Source organism: Dendrobates tinctorius, unplaced genomic scaffold (assembly GCF_039654945.1).
Source record: "Dendrobates tinctorius isolate UK_male_01 unplaced genomic scaffold, ASM3965494v1 ptg000008l, whole genome shotgun sequence".
In the NCBI taxonomy this organism is placed as follows: domain Eukaryota; kingdom Metazoa; phylum Chordata; class Amphibia; order Anura; family Dendrobatidae; genus Dendrobates; species Dendrobates tinctorius.
In genome coordinates, this window is record NW_027361676.1 from 21317539 (window position 1) to 21337515 (window position 19977).

At 39.8% G+C, this 19977-nt stretch overlaps 1 protein-coding gene across 1 annotated transcript; it reads left to right on the plus strand.

Annotated features, from left to right (window-relative positions):
• The first annotated feature begins 1667 nt into the window (after nt 1-1667).
• LOC141092648 (outer dynein arm-docking complex subunit 3-like) lies at nt 1668-5369 on the plus strand. The gene is made up of 2 exons (XM_073579002.1): nt 1668-2624; nt 4746-5369. The coding sequence occupies exons 1-2, from the start codon at nt 1668-1670 to the stop codon at nt 5367-5369; spliced, it is 1581 nt and encodes a 526-aa protein (XP_073435103.1).
• Nucleotides 5370-19977: the final 14608 nt, after the last annotated feature.

The window sequence follows — 19977 nt, forward strand, 5'->3', positions numbered from 1 at the left end:
GAGCAGGCCACATTATAAGGCTGTAGCCACACCCACAAACTCAGCAGCTGACTGGTCACCTGACTGTGACCTCACCACAGGTCCTTCAAACAACCACAATAATAATATCTGGTACGCTTTACTTATGCCTTACATTATAGAGACAAGCCATTTATGAGGCACATATCTCCCATCAATTACACGACCCTTAGCCCTGCCACAAGACCTACAGCAACATTAAGAATGAATGATTCCTTTGTTCTCATCATAACGTAAGTAATAGTTGGTCAATTGAATGAATCGGTGTTCAGAAAACTGGCAACCAGCCTCAGTGCAATGAAGTCTTGCCAGCAAACACGCATTTTGAACAATGGTTCACTCTCAACTGTTTAAGAGACTTTTCACATTCCGTTTTCTTCACTCCGTTGGTCAGTGCTGTGCAAAAGGTATAAAATCAGCTGGTCCTCACTCTCCAGAGCCTGCTCCGGTTTCTGAATATTGGCCAGTGTGGTGTTATCAACGTTACAGCCAATCAGCCGCTCTGCTGATATAGACAGCACAAGCTGCTGAGCTCAGTGATAGGCTGCAGTGTGAATGTGCCCTGGTCATGTGACGTTACCTCTAAAATGTAAAGTGCTGCGGAATATATTGGCGCTAGAGAAATAAAGTTATGATTACTATTATTATTAATTGTTTGCCTATGTTTTGATACTTAGGCTATGGTCACCCATTGCATTTTTGCATTACTTTTTTGCTGCTTTTTTTCCTGTAGAAAAGAAGCAGTTTTACAGTAGCACCAATGGCTGATATTTCAGAAACCGCATGCACTCAGTTGTATTTTTCCTGACTGAACATGAGAACTGCATTGGTTTTGAAAATCTGCAGCATGTCAATTCTTTCGGTGTTTTTGTAACATTTTTTTCAACCTTTTAGAAACAATGAGAAAATGCAAAAATGCTGCTAAAAATGCAACATAACATTTGTGCTGCGTTTTTGGTGAAAAAAAAACATTAATAACATATACTGTAGACAAATCACATCTGCCTAAAAAACACAGCAAAAATGCAGTAAAAACATGGCTAGTTGCTGCGTCTTATAAACAATGTTTTTAAAGCCAAGAGTAAAGGCTTTGGCCGTGGAAAAAAACTCTGCAAAATCACCATGTGTGAACATAGCCTTATACTGATACTTTTAAAATAGGCATGTAAGTGATAACATTAGTAAATAGCTAAATGCTTCTCTGCGGCCAACAGATAATTTTCTAAAACACTGAAATTACATCATGTCGTTATTGCCAGGGTCTATGCTGCCATTACTGTTGTTAAGGTTCCGTCTGTGATGTCATAGTGTGCATGGTGCTACTTCTGTCATCAGTGTAGACATTGAGCGGAATCTATGACATCATAATTAGATGTAGAACGGAACTACAGGTGATGTAAGTCCGTCACTGTGCAGTGTCTTTGAAGTCATAAGCAGTATAAACGCCAGCTTCTTCCTAAAACTGTTATTAGGAACAAAGCTAGAGCCTGTCTTCATGAGACGGTGCTATAAAGTGACTAACCGTGAGAACACAAATAAGTAAAATGGACTACTCTATTAACACTCGTTCCAAGAAGCTTGGAACTTGGCAAGAGAGGGGCAAGATGGCAGGTAGGGGCCTGAGACCTTGGGCCGATACTACGATAGTCATGCCCAGGAGTCCATCGCTTTCTGAAATAAAGTCATCAATCCAAGTATTGCAGCAAAAGACACAGCTGATAGAATATGACTGCAAGGCATACCAGGAGAGTACAAGTCACACCATCAAGGAAAATGAGGAGACCATAAGGCTGCTTCATCAAGAGATTAAGAAATTGAACCAGGAATTAGTTCAGGAGAAGCAGATACAAGCAGACAGCGAGTCTAAGGCTAAAAAGGACGTCCTTAAGTTACATGAGAACAAGCTCCATGATACCGTCAAGCACCTAAATGCCCTGCATCACCAGGCACAAGTCCGCAGGAAATGCTTAGAGGAGATGGAGCTAATGCTCAAGCAGAATGCTGGTGTTAAGCAGGAGAGTAGAAACATCCAAGAAGAACAGATCCAGCACTTCCTAGAGAATAAGCTGGAAGAGGCAAAAATGAAATTACAGGATGTGAAACACATGAGCAGCGTATACAGGAAAATCACTACCCTTTTGCAGGATGAAATGCCAACATTCCAACCCCAGATTGAGCAACTAAAGACTGAAATGTTACTATTTAAAAAGGAGTTAAAAGATCTCAAATTAATGCTTCATAATGTGGCAATATCACGTGATAATGTATGGGCAAAATATCAGCACCTGAAGAAGGAATATTGTAGCAAATGCATCCACAAAGAACAGATCCTGCGCAATTTGAACCTCCAGGCAAATGAGAGGCATCAGATTAAGAAGAGCAAGACCAAATCTGGGAAAATAATTGAAGACCAAGCTCCTACTGACTATGAGGTCTCTCTTGTAGAAGGAATAGAAGAAAGAGTCCGTACATATAAAGAAGCCACAGAAAAGATAAAGGAGGCTACTGGTGCAGTTAATGAATGTGAAGTGCTGCAGCGCTTCCATAATCAAGAGGAGAAGCTGAAATATCTGGAGAAGGAGAAGTTAAAGGCTAAAACAACTCTGGTAAGTTTTGAGAAAGTTTCCTATTGTTTTGGTTTTCTTCTTTAACCATGGCTCCTTCAGGACCATAATAATTATTGGTTTGTTTTTTTCATCAGTTCAATCCAAGAATGATAACCTTATTCTTTTTCTTCACCGTATAACTGCATAAGGGCTTGTTTTTTTGAGGGCCGAGTTATACATTGTAGTGGCGCTATTTGGAGTTATATATGTATAATTTAATCAATAACTTGCACTGTGGGCGATAATTTACATAGTTACATTGTAGATCCATGAAGTTCAACTTTTCTCAACCAATTATAGATTTTCCACTTCACTTTTATTTTATTTATTAGAAAAATATCCAGACATTTCTTAAATGCTGACAGAGTGTCCATCATTACTGCCTCTTGTGATCGGGCATTCCACAGTCTGACTACTGTTACGGTAAAGCCCCCTTTCCTGTTTAGCTGCTGGAATCGTCTCTATTTCACACATAATTCATGTTTCTTGGCCCTTTGTGAGGTCCTTAGAAGGAATAAATCATGTTCCAGTCCTTTGTATTGATCACACACGTATCTGTACATGGAAATGGGAATCTAGCTTTCTAATATTCTTTTTAGCATCCAAAACCTGATCTGGTATTCAAGGTGTGGCTTTACAAGGGAGTTATAAAAGGGGAATATTACACTGAGATTACTGGTTTTATCTCCCTTTTCACAAACTGTAGAAAATGTTGTTTTGCAGCTTGATATTGATTATTGCTGCTTAGCTTTCTTATACCAGAGTAAACACTGTGAGCTGTGAGGATCTGCCGTTGTTGGGAATGGAGGTCTAGTACGCGATATGCAGACTCCCAGGAAGCAGTGTGGCCTTGCCCAATATTCAGCGATTCTGCATCCACTAGATGACTGCACCCAGCAGCCAGCCGCGAACATTAGACTCACAATTTTGGAATTTTTTATGTTTACGTGGTTTGCCAATCAGGTTAATTTCATATTCTTTTATGGACTTTGGCAATACCACATATGCTAATGTGTTGGAGGTGGTTTTTATGTTTTAATTTTGTTTTAATGCCTTTAGGGTACGTGAATCTGCAGTTAGTTGTCTAATTGCATATACTATATACAGAAATTCCCAACAATTCTGTTAGTAAAAATCCCAGTCAGTTATGAACACCAGCCACAGGCAGGTTTTCAACAAAGCTCTGTGATGGCAAGAAATGGGGTCTTCAGCACACTCTGGCTGCCATATTAATCCATCTGCGCCCTGAAATTATATTACAGGGGACATAGAACAAATCACCCCTGTTCTAATGTAACAGGCGACAGTATACCCCGAGTCCAGACTATACCCAGGGTTAATGCGGCTTAGGTGTTTACTGGGTATTTTATGGCCTAGGCCAATTTATATTCCAAGGTATAAATTGACCTAGGCCATTTCATACCCCCTCACGACAGATTATACGCCCCTTAACATCAGCTTAGGTAAAAGCCCTTATCTTATCGGACAACAGTATAATCTCAGATGTAATAACTGTTGTCCGTTACCAGTCACATTGTATTGTAAGATCAATCTTCATCATGAGATTAACAACACAAATACTTTCCCACTATATGTAAGTCAGTATTAAGTTATTAAAAATGGCATCTAAAATCAATCTAATTTACAAAGGCTCATAAAATAAAGGGGTATATTGTAGCCTCGAGGGGGTATAGTTTGGCCTAGGCAACTTTACACGCCTGGGTATAGTTTGGCCTAGGACAGTTAATCCCCAGGGGTGTACTCTGACCTTGGCCAAACTATACTCGGGTTTAATCTGGACAGAGGTTAATTTGGGCTGTTATAGCAATACGCCATTAATGCCACTATCAGAAATTGACAGAGGCATTTAACAAATGTAGGCAGAACTCTGCTATGCTTATGACTGTTAGAGGAAGATCCTGGCTATATGTCACCCAGTGACGGCTTATGCAATTACAAAGAGAACATAAGATCTCCTTGCAGATGTTGTCATTGGTGGGATTTGAACCCAGGTCCCCAGCACTGCAAGGCTAAAGTGTCTGTTTAATACAAAACATAATCCATGTGTTTATATTTTATGTTACATAGATATATTACATTCATATTTTATTTCCATGACAGAGTGACGTGAAAAACACGCAAGAAAAAACGGTTAATCTCCTCAAGGAAATAAAGTTCTCAAAACAAGTGAAGGTGCAAGCTGAGCTATCTGATAAACAAAAGATCTTAGAAGATCTCCAAGAAAGACTGCAACTGGAATCAAAAAATCTAAACGATTTTAAGAAGAAGTTAGAGAAAACTCACGAAGTCCTAGCTAAAGCAACATCTGAAGTAAAGCGCTTAGAAATAAAACTGCAGCACAATAAAATATTCTGGGCCAAATTTCCACTAAAGGATCTTTCTCTAAATACCCCTGTCCTGGATCTCCTAGCCGTCATTGGCCAGAAAATGCAGAACCTACAGAAGCAATTAGAAGGAGAAGATGCTGCAGAAATCTTCAGGGAGATGGAGGAAAAAGAGGAATTTGTAGATACCATAGAGCGCAATCTCCCAGCAAGCAACTTGCGTATTTCATTGCTGTCACCAACTAAACTGGATGAGTCCGATGATGAAACTGGAGGAGAAGATTGCTTTCTGATAACAAGAGAAACTATAAAGAAGATTTCAGAGCAAATCACCATATCCAAAAGAAAGGCCAATATCTGGTGCGAGAAATGGGGGCTAAGCGGTGTTACATACGCCTGAGCTACTTTTGGATTCTTTCATTGTCCCATATTAAAATTACATCTAGAATCCTCCTTTAGCCCTCTACATTATCTCCAAAAGAACATCAGGAAACATTTAGCTCTGGTGATAACTGATACTCATAAGAAAACATTGTAATCGCTACTTTCAGAGTAGTTTGATTAATAAAAAATACTTGTTAAAACCATCATACATTTTCTCTGTGCAGGTTTCACTCTTGGTTTTACCTACAAATACTAATGCAAAATATTGCTGTGTGAAAGTGGTCTCAAAGCTCCACCAAATCATACAAATGGAATTCAGCAAGCTGTAAAGGGAGCGCTTTCCTCCCATTTCAGCAATGTGTATTAGCATGATATGGCTACTCAAACCAGTAGTTTAGGCAAAGGGGCACTGGTTTATACTACTTCAACATTGATTGAGTTTAATAGCTATACTATGCTGTGCTTTGATGACCTGAAATGGGTAATTGATGAATCTCCAAGTCAAGGATTACACCTAGAATACGTCAGTTATCTGCATGATTGTCTCTTTTTATTTACTTTATGATAAAGTCCATAACACTATTGACCTGCAGATACAGGATTTTTCTGCAGTTTAATAGCATTATGAAGGTGTCCAGTTGAACTGTAAGTACTGATTGACAGCCAACTCTCTACCGCACTGCAAAACTGGCTTTCAGTCAGTGTCCGGCCATGCTTACACCTGCCACTCTCATTGCTGTTAACCAGTGCTCCACAACTCCGGTCCTGAAGAGCCACCCGCGGGTCATGTTTTCAGTATTTCCTTAGTATTGCCAGGTGATAATTTCATTCTGGACGGCAAGAACTCCATCACCTAGGCAATATTAAGGAAATCCTGAAAACATGACCCATTGGTGGCTCCTGAGGACCGGAGTTGAGGAACACTGCTGTTAACAGTGATAATTGCTTTGGGCATGCCAGCATAACTGAAAGTCTGCGGCTCCCAGGAGAAATACAGTTTATTTTCTCCCTTGTGCCGCACTTTCAGTGCAATGGTCAGCCATCTCTATAGTGCTATTAATATGCAGATTTATAGTATATCTGCAGGTTTAACCCCTTTCTGACATATGACGTACTATCTTGTCCATGTGCTCTGGGCCTTAATTCCCAAAGATGGGATAGTACGTCATAGCGATCAGCGGCGCCTCCTCGCGGCCGGGTGTCAGCTGATGTGTTATCAGACCAAACAGGTTCTCTTTAAGTGTGCATGAAAGTAAATTCATATGTGCTATTTACAGAGTTTTTTGCTGTAACCCAGAACTTCACTCTTGGCAGTAAAAATGCTGTGTATAAAATGCAGCCAAAACTTGCTGCCTTCTTTGCTCTGTTTTTCTGGTGGTTTACATGTGTGATTTGTCTACAGTGCTTGTAAATACAGATAGTTTTCTTCACCAAAAACACTGCAAAAACTCACCCAAAAAATGCTTTATGCTGCCTATTTTGCTGCATTTTTGCATGTTCTGATTGTTTCCTATGGGTGAAAAAACACGGCAAAATTATGAACAAATTAACATGCTGCAGATTTTTAAAAGACACTAGAATGCTAAGGCTGAAGTTACACTAGCGCATAAAAAAATCAGTCCAATGTTGATCCAGAAAAGTAGGAGGAGTGTCATGCAAGTACAATGTGATTTTTCTCACCTAGCATTTGTATGACATCCTAATGACATGCGTGTGCAATCTGTATTCAATTTGTTTCTAACGTCATCTTTTACATAATGTAAATCTCTATGTAATTTAAAGCTAGTTTCAAACTAATAAATCAATCTTAGATACAGATGTAGATATGATAGATGATGGATATGATAGATGTATGAATATATGTATATATATATATATATATATATAATCTGCAAGGAGTTTGTATTTTATCCCCGTGTTGCGTGAGTTTCCTACGGGGTCTCCGGTTTCCTCCCACATTCCATTTTCCAAATAACTTTATTAAATTTTTAGAATAACAGTAATATTTTTACATTGCCATTTAAATGTAGTTGTTACAATGAAACAGAGGGAAGGGAAGGATAAGGGGTTCGGAATAGGTTTTAAGTTGCTTTATTAAGACATACAAAGGGTAATACAAGAGGAAGGGAAGGAGTGGAAATGTAAACTAAACTAACAGTGTCATGTCTCTTCGATATATTGGGGATTGAATAACCTCATAAGGAAAAGACAAGACGAAAACTAACAGTATTATTTCTCTGTAATATTTTTAGGAGTAAAACCCCTATGGTATAAAGACAAGCATACATATTTTAGTACAACCTGCAAAAAAAAGAGTATTAGTATAAAATCCTCAAAGTAAATATATGTAAACTTGTCGCGGTTGATCCGAGTATCTAACCCAAAGACCAAAATGGAGGAAAGTTCGGCTTCTTTCTCAAATTATATTAGTGGAGTACATAACCACAAACCATTAAAGTCACTACTAAATATAATCCAAAGATAAGGAATAATAAACTCTGACAGTTCACGATAGTGAAGATCCGAGGGAGTCCAAAATTCACGTATGGTGAAGACTGAGGTCTTGTGCCGATGGATGAAGAGTATTAGGAGGAGAGATATTAGTGATCAGTCCAGCATTTTTAAGAAAGTCCTTACCCTCCTCCGGAGAACATATGGGAATTATCTTGGAGGCAAATTTGACAAGTAGTGTAGACGTTTGGGACCAATTATAATTAATACCAGCACGTCGAAGCCCAATTGTTGTCTGGAAAAATGATCTACGTTTATGTATAGTATTCCTAGATAAGTCTTTGAAGAAAATTAAATTTTTATAAGGTGACGAGAGGAAATTTGCATCCTTAGACATACCAAGGAGGGTACTTCTCACCCAATTAGGGTAAAACGAGACGATGACGTCACTGGTTAAGTCAGACGGCAAGGAAGAATGTCTTCGAATCCTGAATATTTTCTCAATGAGATTTTCTCCTTTAGTTTCCGGAATTAGATAGCACATCATTGAGGAGACGTACTCTCTGAGTCGGGATGGATGGATTGACTCAGGAATGCCTCTGATTTTCTCATTATTCTTTCTCTTTAAATCTTCATAATTGGACAAACAGCTTTTGAAAGAGGCAATATCTTTCTGGATGTTTCTCAGAGAGTCCGAGAGCTCATGAACGTCTGAAACTTCTTTAGAAGACGAGAATTCAAATTTTTTAAACATAGATTTTGCGTTTTGAAGAGAGATGTGTGGTGTGGTATTAGGTTTTACTACACTATCCTTGACTATTATTGACAATATGTCTTTCACAAGTTGCTTAATCAAGTTTCCCAAAGCTTTGACTTTATCTGTTCCCGAGCCACCCCCACTGCTGACTTCCAAGTCATTCAACGATGCCAAGAAAGCTTTACATAGCTTAACCAGGAAATCCTCATTAGGGCAACCCTCAGAAACTAAGACATTGTCAAGCGATAATGAGCTAATAAATGTCTCCTCAGTAGCAACATCAGTTTTCTTTTGAATCATAGTAGGCTTATCATCATGAGATATCTGTTTGACTTTGAGATCCTCATAGCTGGCAGAACTCTCCGAAAGAAAAGAGCATATCGAAGAGGCCTCATCCGTATCACTTCTGTCAGTCAAGTCAATCAAGTCACTTTCTGAATTTATAGCAGAGATCACCCCTCAGAAGACTTCTCTGAATATACATTTTCTGCCTCCTCCTCGCCGTCAGACGAAATGTCTGATTCATTATGATTTAAGCCTGACTGATACTTAATATGAAGCCCCTTGATAGTATATGTATAAGAAGGGTCTTGAATACCAGAATTATTAAGTCGACATCTATTTTTCTCAAGTATGGCAGATAAACAATCAATAGATTTCTTACAAGTGTCTTCAATAAGCTTATAACAACTTTCACCCAAAGATTGTTTAGAGGACGCATCTGAAGTCTCCTTTTTTGAGAAAACATAAACTCTATCCCCCCGCCCCATATTCAATGAGATTTTAGATCCATTCTTTTGTAGTCCCTTATTAATATCAGATTCTACTAATAATTTGCCCCTTTCATTATTTTGACGTTTCGTATAAATATTTAGCTCAGAAGAGGATAGGGCCCCCCGCAAATTAGTGGTGATTTTATACTTCTCTCCCCATTGAATAGCTGGTTAGACATATTTGCTGTTGATATTCCCTCCATAACAGGAGTATCAATGAGGACCCCTCCCCACAACCGGTCAAAATCTTAGGCTTTATTACCTCCTTGATATTAAGAAAAGCCCCCATAGTATCCTGCTCCTGGAAGGGTTCTCTCTCCATCACCGTTCCCACCGCCAACAACCTTGCCTTGCTTATGCCCGCAGCACCCGGTATAAACTCTGCTGCATCATGCCGCAGAGCGCTGCTGATATACCTGATGGAGGGTGGGATAATGGTGCATGCGGTGTAGATAGCGTCGGACCATCGGTAGGCTTGTGTAGCGACGAAGCAGGAATCTCAGCTCTGCTGTTACCCTTCAGCCGCACAGCCGCGGCTCTCCCTATGATCTCCCGACTTCTCTTCTGACCTTCCTCATCTGAAGCCAGGACCGCGCTCAGCTCCAGGGACCCCACCGCCGATGCCCGACTTACTGATTGGACTCCTGGTGAATCTATGTGCTGGCTGCGGGAAGACGACACGGCCGGTTCAGAAAGCAGCGACGCAGGAGCTCTGTCCATGTTGTTTCTCTGCAGCCGCGCGACCGCGGCTCTCACCGCGGTCTCCCTGCTTTCATCTACTGAAGCAGGGACCGCACTAGGCGTAGAGGAGCTCACTGCCGATGCTCTTTCTGTTGATTGTACTCCATGAAGGCTCCTTTTCTTCCTCCCTCCCTGTGGATCAATTGCTTGTAGCGGTGGCTTGTTCTGTTTACCTCCAGCAGGAGCAAGGCCTAGGCCGGAAATCCTCCCTGAGCTTCTTAGAGCTGCCACATGTTCTTTCTCCAGCGGAGCTGCTTTTTCTTCCTTAATTTTCATCCAGGCATGTTCACCTTGGCTCGTAGCTCGAATACTCCACAATTTAGTACTCTTCTATAAGCTTAAGTTAGGGAAGAGCAGGAGCTCCCGAGAAGCACGACCCCTCCGCTCCCCTGCAAGCCCCCTCCCACATTCCAAAGACATACTGATAGGGAATTTAGATTGTGAGCCCCATCAACCGTGCCAAAAATGTCTGTAACGCGCTGTGGAATTAATGGTGCTATATAAATGAGTGGAATAAAAAAATAAATAAATATATCTATGGAAAGTAATCAGACCCCTTTAAATTTTTCACTCTTTATTTCATTGTAGCCATTTGGTAAATTCAAAAAAGTTAATTTTTGTTCTTATTAATGTACACTCTGCACCGCATCTTGACTGAAAAAAAAACAGAAAAGTAGAAATATTTGCAAATTTATTAAAAAAGAAAAACTGAAATTTCACATGGTCATAAGTATTCAGGCCCTTTGCTCAGAATTGAGTTGAAGCACACTTTTAGGGTCAATGTCTTGTTGGAAGGTGAACCTTCGGCCAAGTCTGAGGTCCAGAGCACCCTGGAAGAGGTTTTCATCCAGAATATCTCTGTACTGCATTCATGCTTCCTTCAATTGCAACCAGTCGTCCTGTCCCGGCAGCTGAAAAACACCCCATAGCATGATGCTGCCACCACCATGTTTCACTGCTGGGATTATATTGGGCAGGTGAAGAGCAGTGCTTGGTTTTCTCCAGACATACTGCTTACAATTGTCAACAAAAAGGTTTATCTTCATCTCATCAAACCAGAGAATCTTATTTCTCATAGACTGGGAGTCCTTCATGTGTTTTTTAGCTAACTCTATGCGAGCTTTCATATGTCTGGCACTGAGGAGACACCCTGCCATAAAGGCCAGACTGGTGGAGGGCAGCAGTGATAGTTGACTTTGAGGAACTTTCTCCCATCGCCCAACTGCATCTGTGGAGCTCAGCCACAGAGATCTTGGGGTTCTTCTTTACCTATCTCACCAAGGCTCTTCTCCCACGGATTGCTCAGTTTGGCTAGACAGCCAGGCCTAGGAAGACTTCTGGTGGTCCCAAACTTCTTCCATTTAAGGATTATGGAGGCCACCGTGCTCTTAGGTGCCTTGAGTACTGCAGAGGTTATTTTGTAACATTGGCCAGATATGTGCCTTGCCACAGTTCTGTCTCTGATCTCCTTGCCAGTTCCTTTGACCTCATGGGTCTCATTTGGTCTGACATGCACTGTGAGCTGTGAGGTCTTACATAGACAGGTGTGTACCTTTACAAATCAAGTCCTATCAGTTTAATTAAACACAGCTGGACTCCAATGAAGGTGTAGAACCATCTCAAGGAGGATTATAAGGAAATGGACAGCATGTGACTTAAATATGAGTGTCTGAGCAAAGGGTCTGACTCTGAATACTTATGATTATGTGATTTTTCAGTTTTCCTTTTTTAATAAATTTCTAAATGTCTGTTTTTTCAGTCAAGATGGGGTGCAGAATGTACATTAATGAGAAAAAAAATGACCTTTTTTGAATTTACTAAATGGCTGCAATGAAAAATAGCGGAAAATGTAAAGGGGTTTGAATACTTTCCGTACCCACTGTACAATGGTGGCCAAAAGTATTGGCACCCCTGCAATTCTGTCAGATAATACTCATTTTCTTACTTAAAATGATTACAATCACAAATTCGTTGGTATTATCTTCATTTAATTTGTCTTCAATGAAAAAGCAAAAAAAAGAATTGTCCTAAAGCCAAATCTGATATATAAAGCTCAAAGTGTGTGTGTATGTATGTATGTATGTGTGTGTGTATGTGTGTGTGTGTATGTGTGTATGTCCGGGATAGGCATCCGCACCGTCGCAGCTACAGCCAGAAAATTTGGCACAGTCGCACATCTGGACCCCGGTTAGTTCTAACAAATTATAATTATCCTCCATCCCATAGTCCTGTGCCGATATACCCATCATACATATCCTCCATCCCATAGTCACGTGCCCATATATCCATCACACATCCTCCATCTCATAGTCCCATGCCCATATACCCGTCATACATATTCTCCATCCCATAGTCCCATTCCCATAAACCCGTCATACATATCCTCCATCCCATAGTCCAGTGCCCATATACCCATCACACATCCTCCATCCCATAGCCCCGTGCCCATATACATATCCGCCATCCCATAGTCCCGTGCCCATATACCCATCACACATCCTTCATCTCATAGTCCCATGCCCATATACCCATCATACATATCCTCCATCCCATAGTCCCATGCCCATATACCCATCATACATATCCTCCATCCCATAGTCCCGTGCCCATATACCCATCATACATATCCTCCATCCCATAGTACAGTGCCCATATACCCATCATACACATCCTCCATCCCATAGTCCAGTGCCCATATAAGAAAGACTTAGAGAAAGGAAAAACATTGACGACTGTTGCCTCACATTATTTGACAACACACAATTCTCAATGGAATGGCGCTAAAATCATGGGACTTGAGTCTGTCCAGTTGGATATTAGAGGTGGTGACATTACCTTGGAACTCCTCAGGCCGGAATCCAAGTGGATTTTTAATCTAAACAGCTAAGTGCCTTTTGACCTGAATGAGGATTTATTATTCACAGGATTCTATAAACAGACATAATTCGAGGCCAGGACTTTAAGATGGGGCCTAGTATATACTTGTAGTTCACATTGTTTTTTCTAACGATACCTCTATGTGGAATAAGAACATTGTTTCCCTGAAGTTGTTCTTCATGATCGGTTTAATGCCATCTCTTGATCCTGTGCATGATTGGTGCATATAAATAACATTCCATATATGTTCAACTCCCCTGAATTGTTCAGTTGGTGTTGTTCAATTCTATGGTTTGGTTATCTAAGTTTCACTCGAAATCTCTTTTATATATATCACATGCAGGCCTTAGTTGTGCCCTTTTGTGAAGTATAAAGTATATATCAATGAGTGCTAGGCTTTTTTCAATTTATTCTTAGATAGCGCTAACATATTAGGTCAATAGTGTGCCACCTTATCTGTGGTTAGGCACAATCCATAAGAGAGGTTTCGTCATTCCTTAAACACAAGCTTAATATCTGCGTGCTGCATTTATCACTATATTAATTCTTTACTTGAGTTTGTTGGTATTGATATGGCTCTATTAAGTATGAATAATAATTTTTACTATCTAATTGTTGTGTGTGCTATATATGAGTAGGCCTACCCTTGAAGGGTCACTATGTTCATCTATGGTAATCATTATGGTATCATTACGGTGTTCTAGTTATTTGATAATCCTATGATTCATATTATGGATATTGATAATCTTATGATTCATCTTATGGGTACTGATAATCTTATGATGCATCTTTTGATTATCTTATGATAATCGTATGAGTCATATTATGGAGATTGGGGTCAGTTTAGGGAGCCCTCTTAACCAGGTTATGATCTTTAGTGTTTAGTGACCAAAGTTCGATGCCCACCTAGTGGGTTTGACTACATTGGTCTCTATTCTAATGTTGGGGTCTTAAGTAGTGTTATATGTATAGTGGATTAAAATCTATACTGACATATAAAAAATACTTGGAAAGGCCATTTCATGGTGGATGTCTTTTTATATCATGGGCTTTAGATCTTATGTTATAATATGAGTCTTGCTGTGTGAGCGTAAGTGTATGTATGTTTTGACCTAATGTACCAACCAACCTTATGACATTGATTACATGTTTTCAAAAGTTTTGCCACTTTCCAATATTGGCGCTCTGGCGCGGGTCTACCAATTAAATACACGATTTAGGGTCTGTGGTATGAAAATCTTTAAGTGGGTAGGTGGGTAGATGTATATGTCCGCAACAACTACCAACACTGGGCTATACGATTTATGATTGTAGAAGGAGCCCAGTTTTGTTGTGTTTCAAATGCCGGTCTGCGTAAAAACATATAACTGGGTATCCCCTTAATATTTGCCTCTACCTGATATGCAGCGCACACGCAAAGGGTGGATATCTAATTCTAATGAATTTTCATCCTCCTTAGGTTGTAGTTATTAGCGACTGTGCACTTACAGTCATGGCCAAAAGTATTGACACCCCTGCAATTCTGTCAGATAATACTCAGTTTCTTCCTGAAAATGATTGCAAACACAAATTCTTTGGTATTATTATCTTCATTTAATTTGTCTTAAATGAAAAAACACAAAAAGAATTGTCCTAAAGCCAAATTGAATATAATTCCACACCAAACATAAAAAAGAGGGTGGACAAAAGTATTGGCACTGTTTGAAAAATCATGTGATGCTTCTCTAATTTGTGTAATTAACAGCACCTGTAACTTACCTGTGGCACCTAACAGGTGTTGGCAATAACTAAATCACACTTGCAGCCAGTTGACATGGATTAAAGTTGACTCAACCTCTGTCCTGTGTCCTTGTGTGTACCACATTGAGCATGGAGAAAAGAAAGAAGACCAAAGAACTGTCTGAGGACTTGAGAAACAAAATTGTGAGGAAGCATGAGCAATCTCAAGGCTACAAGTCCATCTTCAAAGACCTGAATGTTCCTGTGTCTACCGTGCGCAGTGTCATCAAGAAGTTTAAAGCCCATGGCACTGTGGCTAACCTCCCTAGATGTGGTCAGAAAAGAAAAATTGACAAGAGATTTCAACGCAAGATTGTGCGGATGTTGGATAAAGAACCTCGACTAACATCCAAACAAGTTCAAGCTGCCCTGCAGTCCGAGGGTACAACAGTGTCAACCCTTACTATCCGTTGGCGTCTTAATGAAAAGGGACTGTATGGTAGGAGACCCAGGAAGACCCCACTTCTTACCCCGAGACATAAAAAAGCCAGGCTGGAGTTTGCCAAAACTTACCTGAAAAAGCCTAAAACATTTTGGAAGAATGTTCTCTGGTCAGATGAGACAAAAGTAGAGCTTTTAGGGCAAAAGCAACATAGAGTTTACAGGAGAAAAAAGAGGCATTCAAAGAAAAGTACACGGTCCCTACAGTCAAACATGGCGGAGGTTCCCTGATGTTTTGGGGTTGCTTTGCTGCCTCTGGCACTGGACTGCTTGACCGTGTGCATGGCATTATGAAGTCAGAAGACTACCAACAAATTTTGCAGCATAATTTAGAGCCCAGTGTGAGAAAGCTGGGTCTACATCAGAGGTCATGGTTCTTCCAGCAGGACAATAACCCAAAACACACTTCAAAAAGCACTAGAAAATGGTTTGAGAGAAAGCACTGGAGACTTCTAAGGTGGCCAGCAATGAGTCCAGACCTGAATCCCATAGAACACCTGTGGAGAGATCTAAAAATGGCAGTTTGGAGAAGGCACCCTTCAAATATCAGGGACCTGGAGTAGTTTGCCAAAGAAGAATGGTCTAAAATTCCAGCAGAGCATTGTAAGAAACTCATTGATGGTTACCGGAAGCGGTTGATCGCAGTTATTTTGGCTAAAGGTTGTGCAATCAAGTATTAGGCTGAGGGTGCCAATACTTTTGTCCGGCCCATTTTTGGAGTTTTTTGTGAAATGATCAATGTTTTGCTTTTTGCTTCATTCTCTGTTGTGTTTTTTCATTTAAGACAAATTAAATGAAGATAATAATACCAAAGAATTTGTGTTTGCAATCATTTTCAGGAAGAAACTGAATATTATCTGACAGAATTGCAGGGGTGTCAATACTTTTGGCCATGACTGTAATTGATTGACTCGTGACATGGTCTCTTTTATTGCTGGTATATGTTGGTGCTTGTGCATTCACATATTTTGCATGCTTTCAGTATTTGCCAGCATATGATACTCAGCGCACGCACAATAGTTCTAGCGCTTGTGCACCAGACTGAATAGATTTGCGACATGGTCTTACTTATTCAATGGATACATGTTGGTGCTTGAGCACTGATATATCTCTGTATGCCTTGAGTATTTGCCAATAATGGATCTTAAGAGTTAGAAATTTGACATCGCTCCTAAACACTGATGCACTGGCGTATAATTCCATATTCTCGTAAATATCAGAATTTTGATATGAAAATCTTTAGTGGGTGGTTTTTATGCCCACAATATCTGTTTTTATGGGGCGTAAATGGGATAGTCTTTATTGTGAAGCTTTTTGACTATATAATAAACTCTTTGCCTGCGCATAAACATATCTTTGTTTATGCTTAAATTTAGATCTCTGCTACTACTTGGTATGCAGCGTATAAGCAATGTGTCTAATTTTTCTTAACCTTTGTTACACTGCAGTTGCCAGCGCTTTGAATGGATTCGCGATAAAGCTTTTGTTGATATATAACCGGCGCCTGTTATGTCCCTGTATGCCCTTAGCATTTGCCAGTACTTAGTACCCTGCGCATGCCCAGTAGTTCTAAATGGCTATGACCTTCCATCTACTTCCGGGTTACAGATGCTGGCACCTGCGCATTGGATTGAATCTGTTGTGCGATATGGGCCATACATCGCTAATACTGGGTACATGCCTTCTTTGTTTGATGCGGTTTCTCTGGTAAGCATTAGCGCAGCTGCACTCCATTATTAGTTTAATCAATTGTATAAAAAGACATACAAGATAGGCAGTTAGTACCCCTGACGAAGCCACAATTGGTGGCGACACGCGTCGGATCACTGCTGTCTCAGGGTTCACTCCAGTTCACTTATGGCCATTTGGCATAGATTATTTAGGGAGATGCCATGTTTCCTTGAGAATCTATTTTAGCCTTTATTATTGTTCTCTGCAGGCCCACTTGGGGTTGGTACTGAGAGGCGTGCAGGGGCAATTGAATGGGAGTATTAGTGACTCTGTTTATAGACTTGCTATTTAAGCACTTTAGGTGTCCAAATTTCTGAGGAATTATGAATGTCTTACATGAATAACCTATTTTTTGGTCACATACTCTAACTGCTCCCTTTTTCATGTGTATGCCAAATGCCATACATTTCTATAATAACGGCTTATTGTTTTGTACTATACAGTCTCCATGTCTATTACATGTGCACATTAGCTTGCATTAACAACTGAGATTATAAGGTGCTCCTATTGTGGTATGTTATTTATATGGACACAAGGTTTTTCTTTTTTCCCTATAAGTTATCTTATCTTGTGGAGTGTTTTTGCTATGAGATTTTGGTTCTATTATGAACCCAAGGACTTTTGTATGTCACATGTGTGACGAATTTTAATGTTTTTAAAGTTTATGTGCTTGTCTCATGTGTCTTAAATAAAGATTGTGAACTTGAATTGTGCCAAAATCTTGCCTCAGGTGATCCCCTTTTTTGGCCCTTTCCTTTCCTCTTCTTTCACACTGACACTCTGAGAACACCAAAGCCAACTTCTGAAACAACAAGAATCAATGAAAACCAAAACAACCTAAAACCCACAGTCCTATACAAAATACAGCCTCATATGATTTACTGCCAATCCAAAATAAACACTGCACGGAGTCTATCCCACGCTCTGTGCTACACAGTACATCAGTACACAACCAGTTAGTATATTAGTATATTGTCAGAACAGATTGACAGATAATACAGATGACAATTATCTTATTACTCTATTATTCAACTCTCATACAGACATACTCACTGCTCACTGGTGATGTAGGTTCTTTTGAACCGTGTTGTACAGCCTTACCCAGAGATATGTAGACATCCTTAGAGAGGTTGCAAGCGCAAAATCAATGTAAGAATAAATGTTCTCACCTGCTGCAGCCTGGATTTTGCATATTCAACCTCCCAGGAAGCTCCCACATACAGATTCCGAAAACTGTCATAGCTGCTTTTCGTTCTGACCCACAGTCAGGTAAGCTAGATCACCAGTGAGTCCAGATTTGGTGTTTTGCCCTTAATTTACCAGCGCTTGGAGACAAAAGAGACTGCTCACACACAGGCAGATCACTTTATCTGACGTAATGAAATACAAGGTAATCTTTTATACCATTTACAACAATATGTAATTCTATGCGGCTCATGTAGCCCCCACCATCACTTCAGGGTCGTACCTTGTTTACAATGTACCCAGAACACGTTGTGGCTGACTATTGAGAACATATATGATAGCAAGTGTGTCTCCTTGAAACAGAGACGAATAGTCTGCAGTGTCATAAGAATAATTCTAGCAATAATAGGCAAAAGGCAATTGAAGTATTAAAGGCAATTAAAGGGATATAAAGGCATACCATTAACCCTTCTATATCAGACCTACGTCACCGGACATGCGGCACGTCTTTTGAGACCACAGCGTGTCTATTTATCTTGCGTTAGCGCTCTGTCTCCACAAGATAACTAGCACAGTGTATTGATAGCATGCGGTGATTCCGCATGTGTTCAATGAAAACATGCGTTATCACCATGCGAACAAAAAAGGGGGCAGCGCTTTGGGCGGAGTGGGGGGTTTCCACTGTTTAGGCACATTAGGAGCTCTCCAAAAGTGACATGGCATCCGATCTGAATTGCAGCCAATTTTGCAGTGAAAAAGTCAAACGGCGCTCCTTCCCTTCCAAGCTCTGCCATGCACCCAAACAGTGGTTCCCCCCACATATCAGGTATCAGCGTACTCAGGACAAATTGCACAATAACTTTTCCAGTCTACTTTCTCCTGTTACCCTTGGTAAAATAAAAAAATTGAACCTGAAGTAATTTTTTTTGTGAAAAAAAGTTAATTGTGCATTTTTTTTAAACATTCAAAAAATTCCTGTGAAGCACCTGAAGGGTTAATAAACTTCTTGAATGTGGTTTTCTTGAGGGGTGCAGTTTTCAGAATGGTGTCATTTTTGGGTATTTTCTCTCATATAGACCCCTCAAAGTGACTTCAAATATAATGTGGTCCCTAAAAATAAAATGGTGTTGTAAAAATGAGAAATCGCTGGTCAACTTTTAACCCTTATAACTTCCTAAGAAAAAAAATTTTGGTTCCCAAATTGTGCTGATGTAAAGTAAACATGTGGGAAATATTACTTATTAAGTATTTTGTGTGCCAGATCTCTGTGATTTAAGAGCATAAAAATTCAAAGTTGGAAAATTGCAAAATTTTCAAAATTTGTGCCAAATTTTCATTTTTTTCACAAATAAACGCAAGTTATATGAAATAAATTTTACCACTAACATGACGTAATGACGCACAATATGTCATGAGATAATATTGTCAGAATCACCTGGATCCATGGAAGCGTTCCAGAGTTATTACCTCATAAAGGGACAGTGGTCAGAATTGTAAAAATTGGCCCGGGCATTAACATGCAAACCACCCTTGGGAGTAAAGGGGTTAACAATTCTGTTTTGCTTTGCATTACATAATATAGTATTTAGCTGAGTTTTACTATTACTTTTTATCTAGCATTAGCGCTGAATGATTTGTCTGGCCTTACATTAAACTTCACAAGGTCTAGACAGAAAGCTTTAATGGAATCCCGAGCAGCACCGCTTCACTTTTTATGACCTTTTTCTTGCTCTAATCCATTATTACTTTCCACACAAGGTTTAGAGGAAAAATTCGAGAGAGAATTTCCTTTATAAGCAGCAAATCTTTTATATAATTTGAAAGCCGCTTTCGAGCTGTGCCAATGTAAAAAAAAAAAAAATGATCAGCAATCCTTTAAAGCAGAGACT

Excerpts from the sequence above, each read along its gene's own strand:
- LOC141092648 (XM_073579002.1), top strand. The coding sequence starts at position 1,668 with ATGCCCAGGAGTCCATCGCTTTCTGAAATAAAGTCATCAATCCAAGTA. Across the intron at positions 2,625-4,745 it reads TAAAGGCTAAAACAACTCTG|AGTGACGTGAAAAACACGCA; the intron begins GTAAGTTTTGAG and ends TTTCCATGACAG.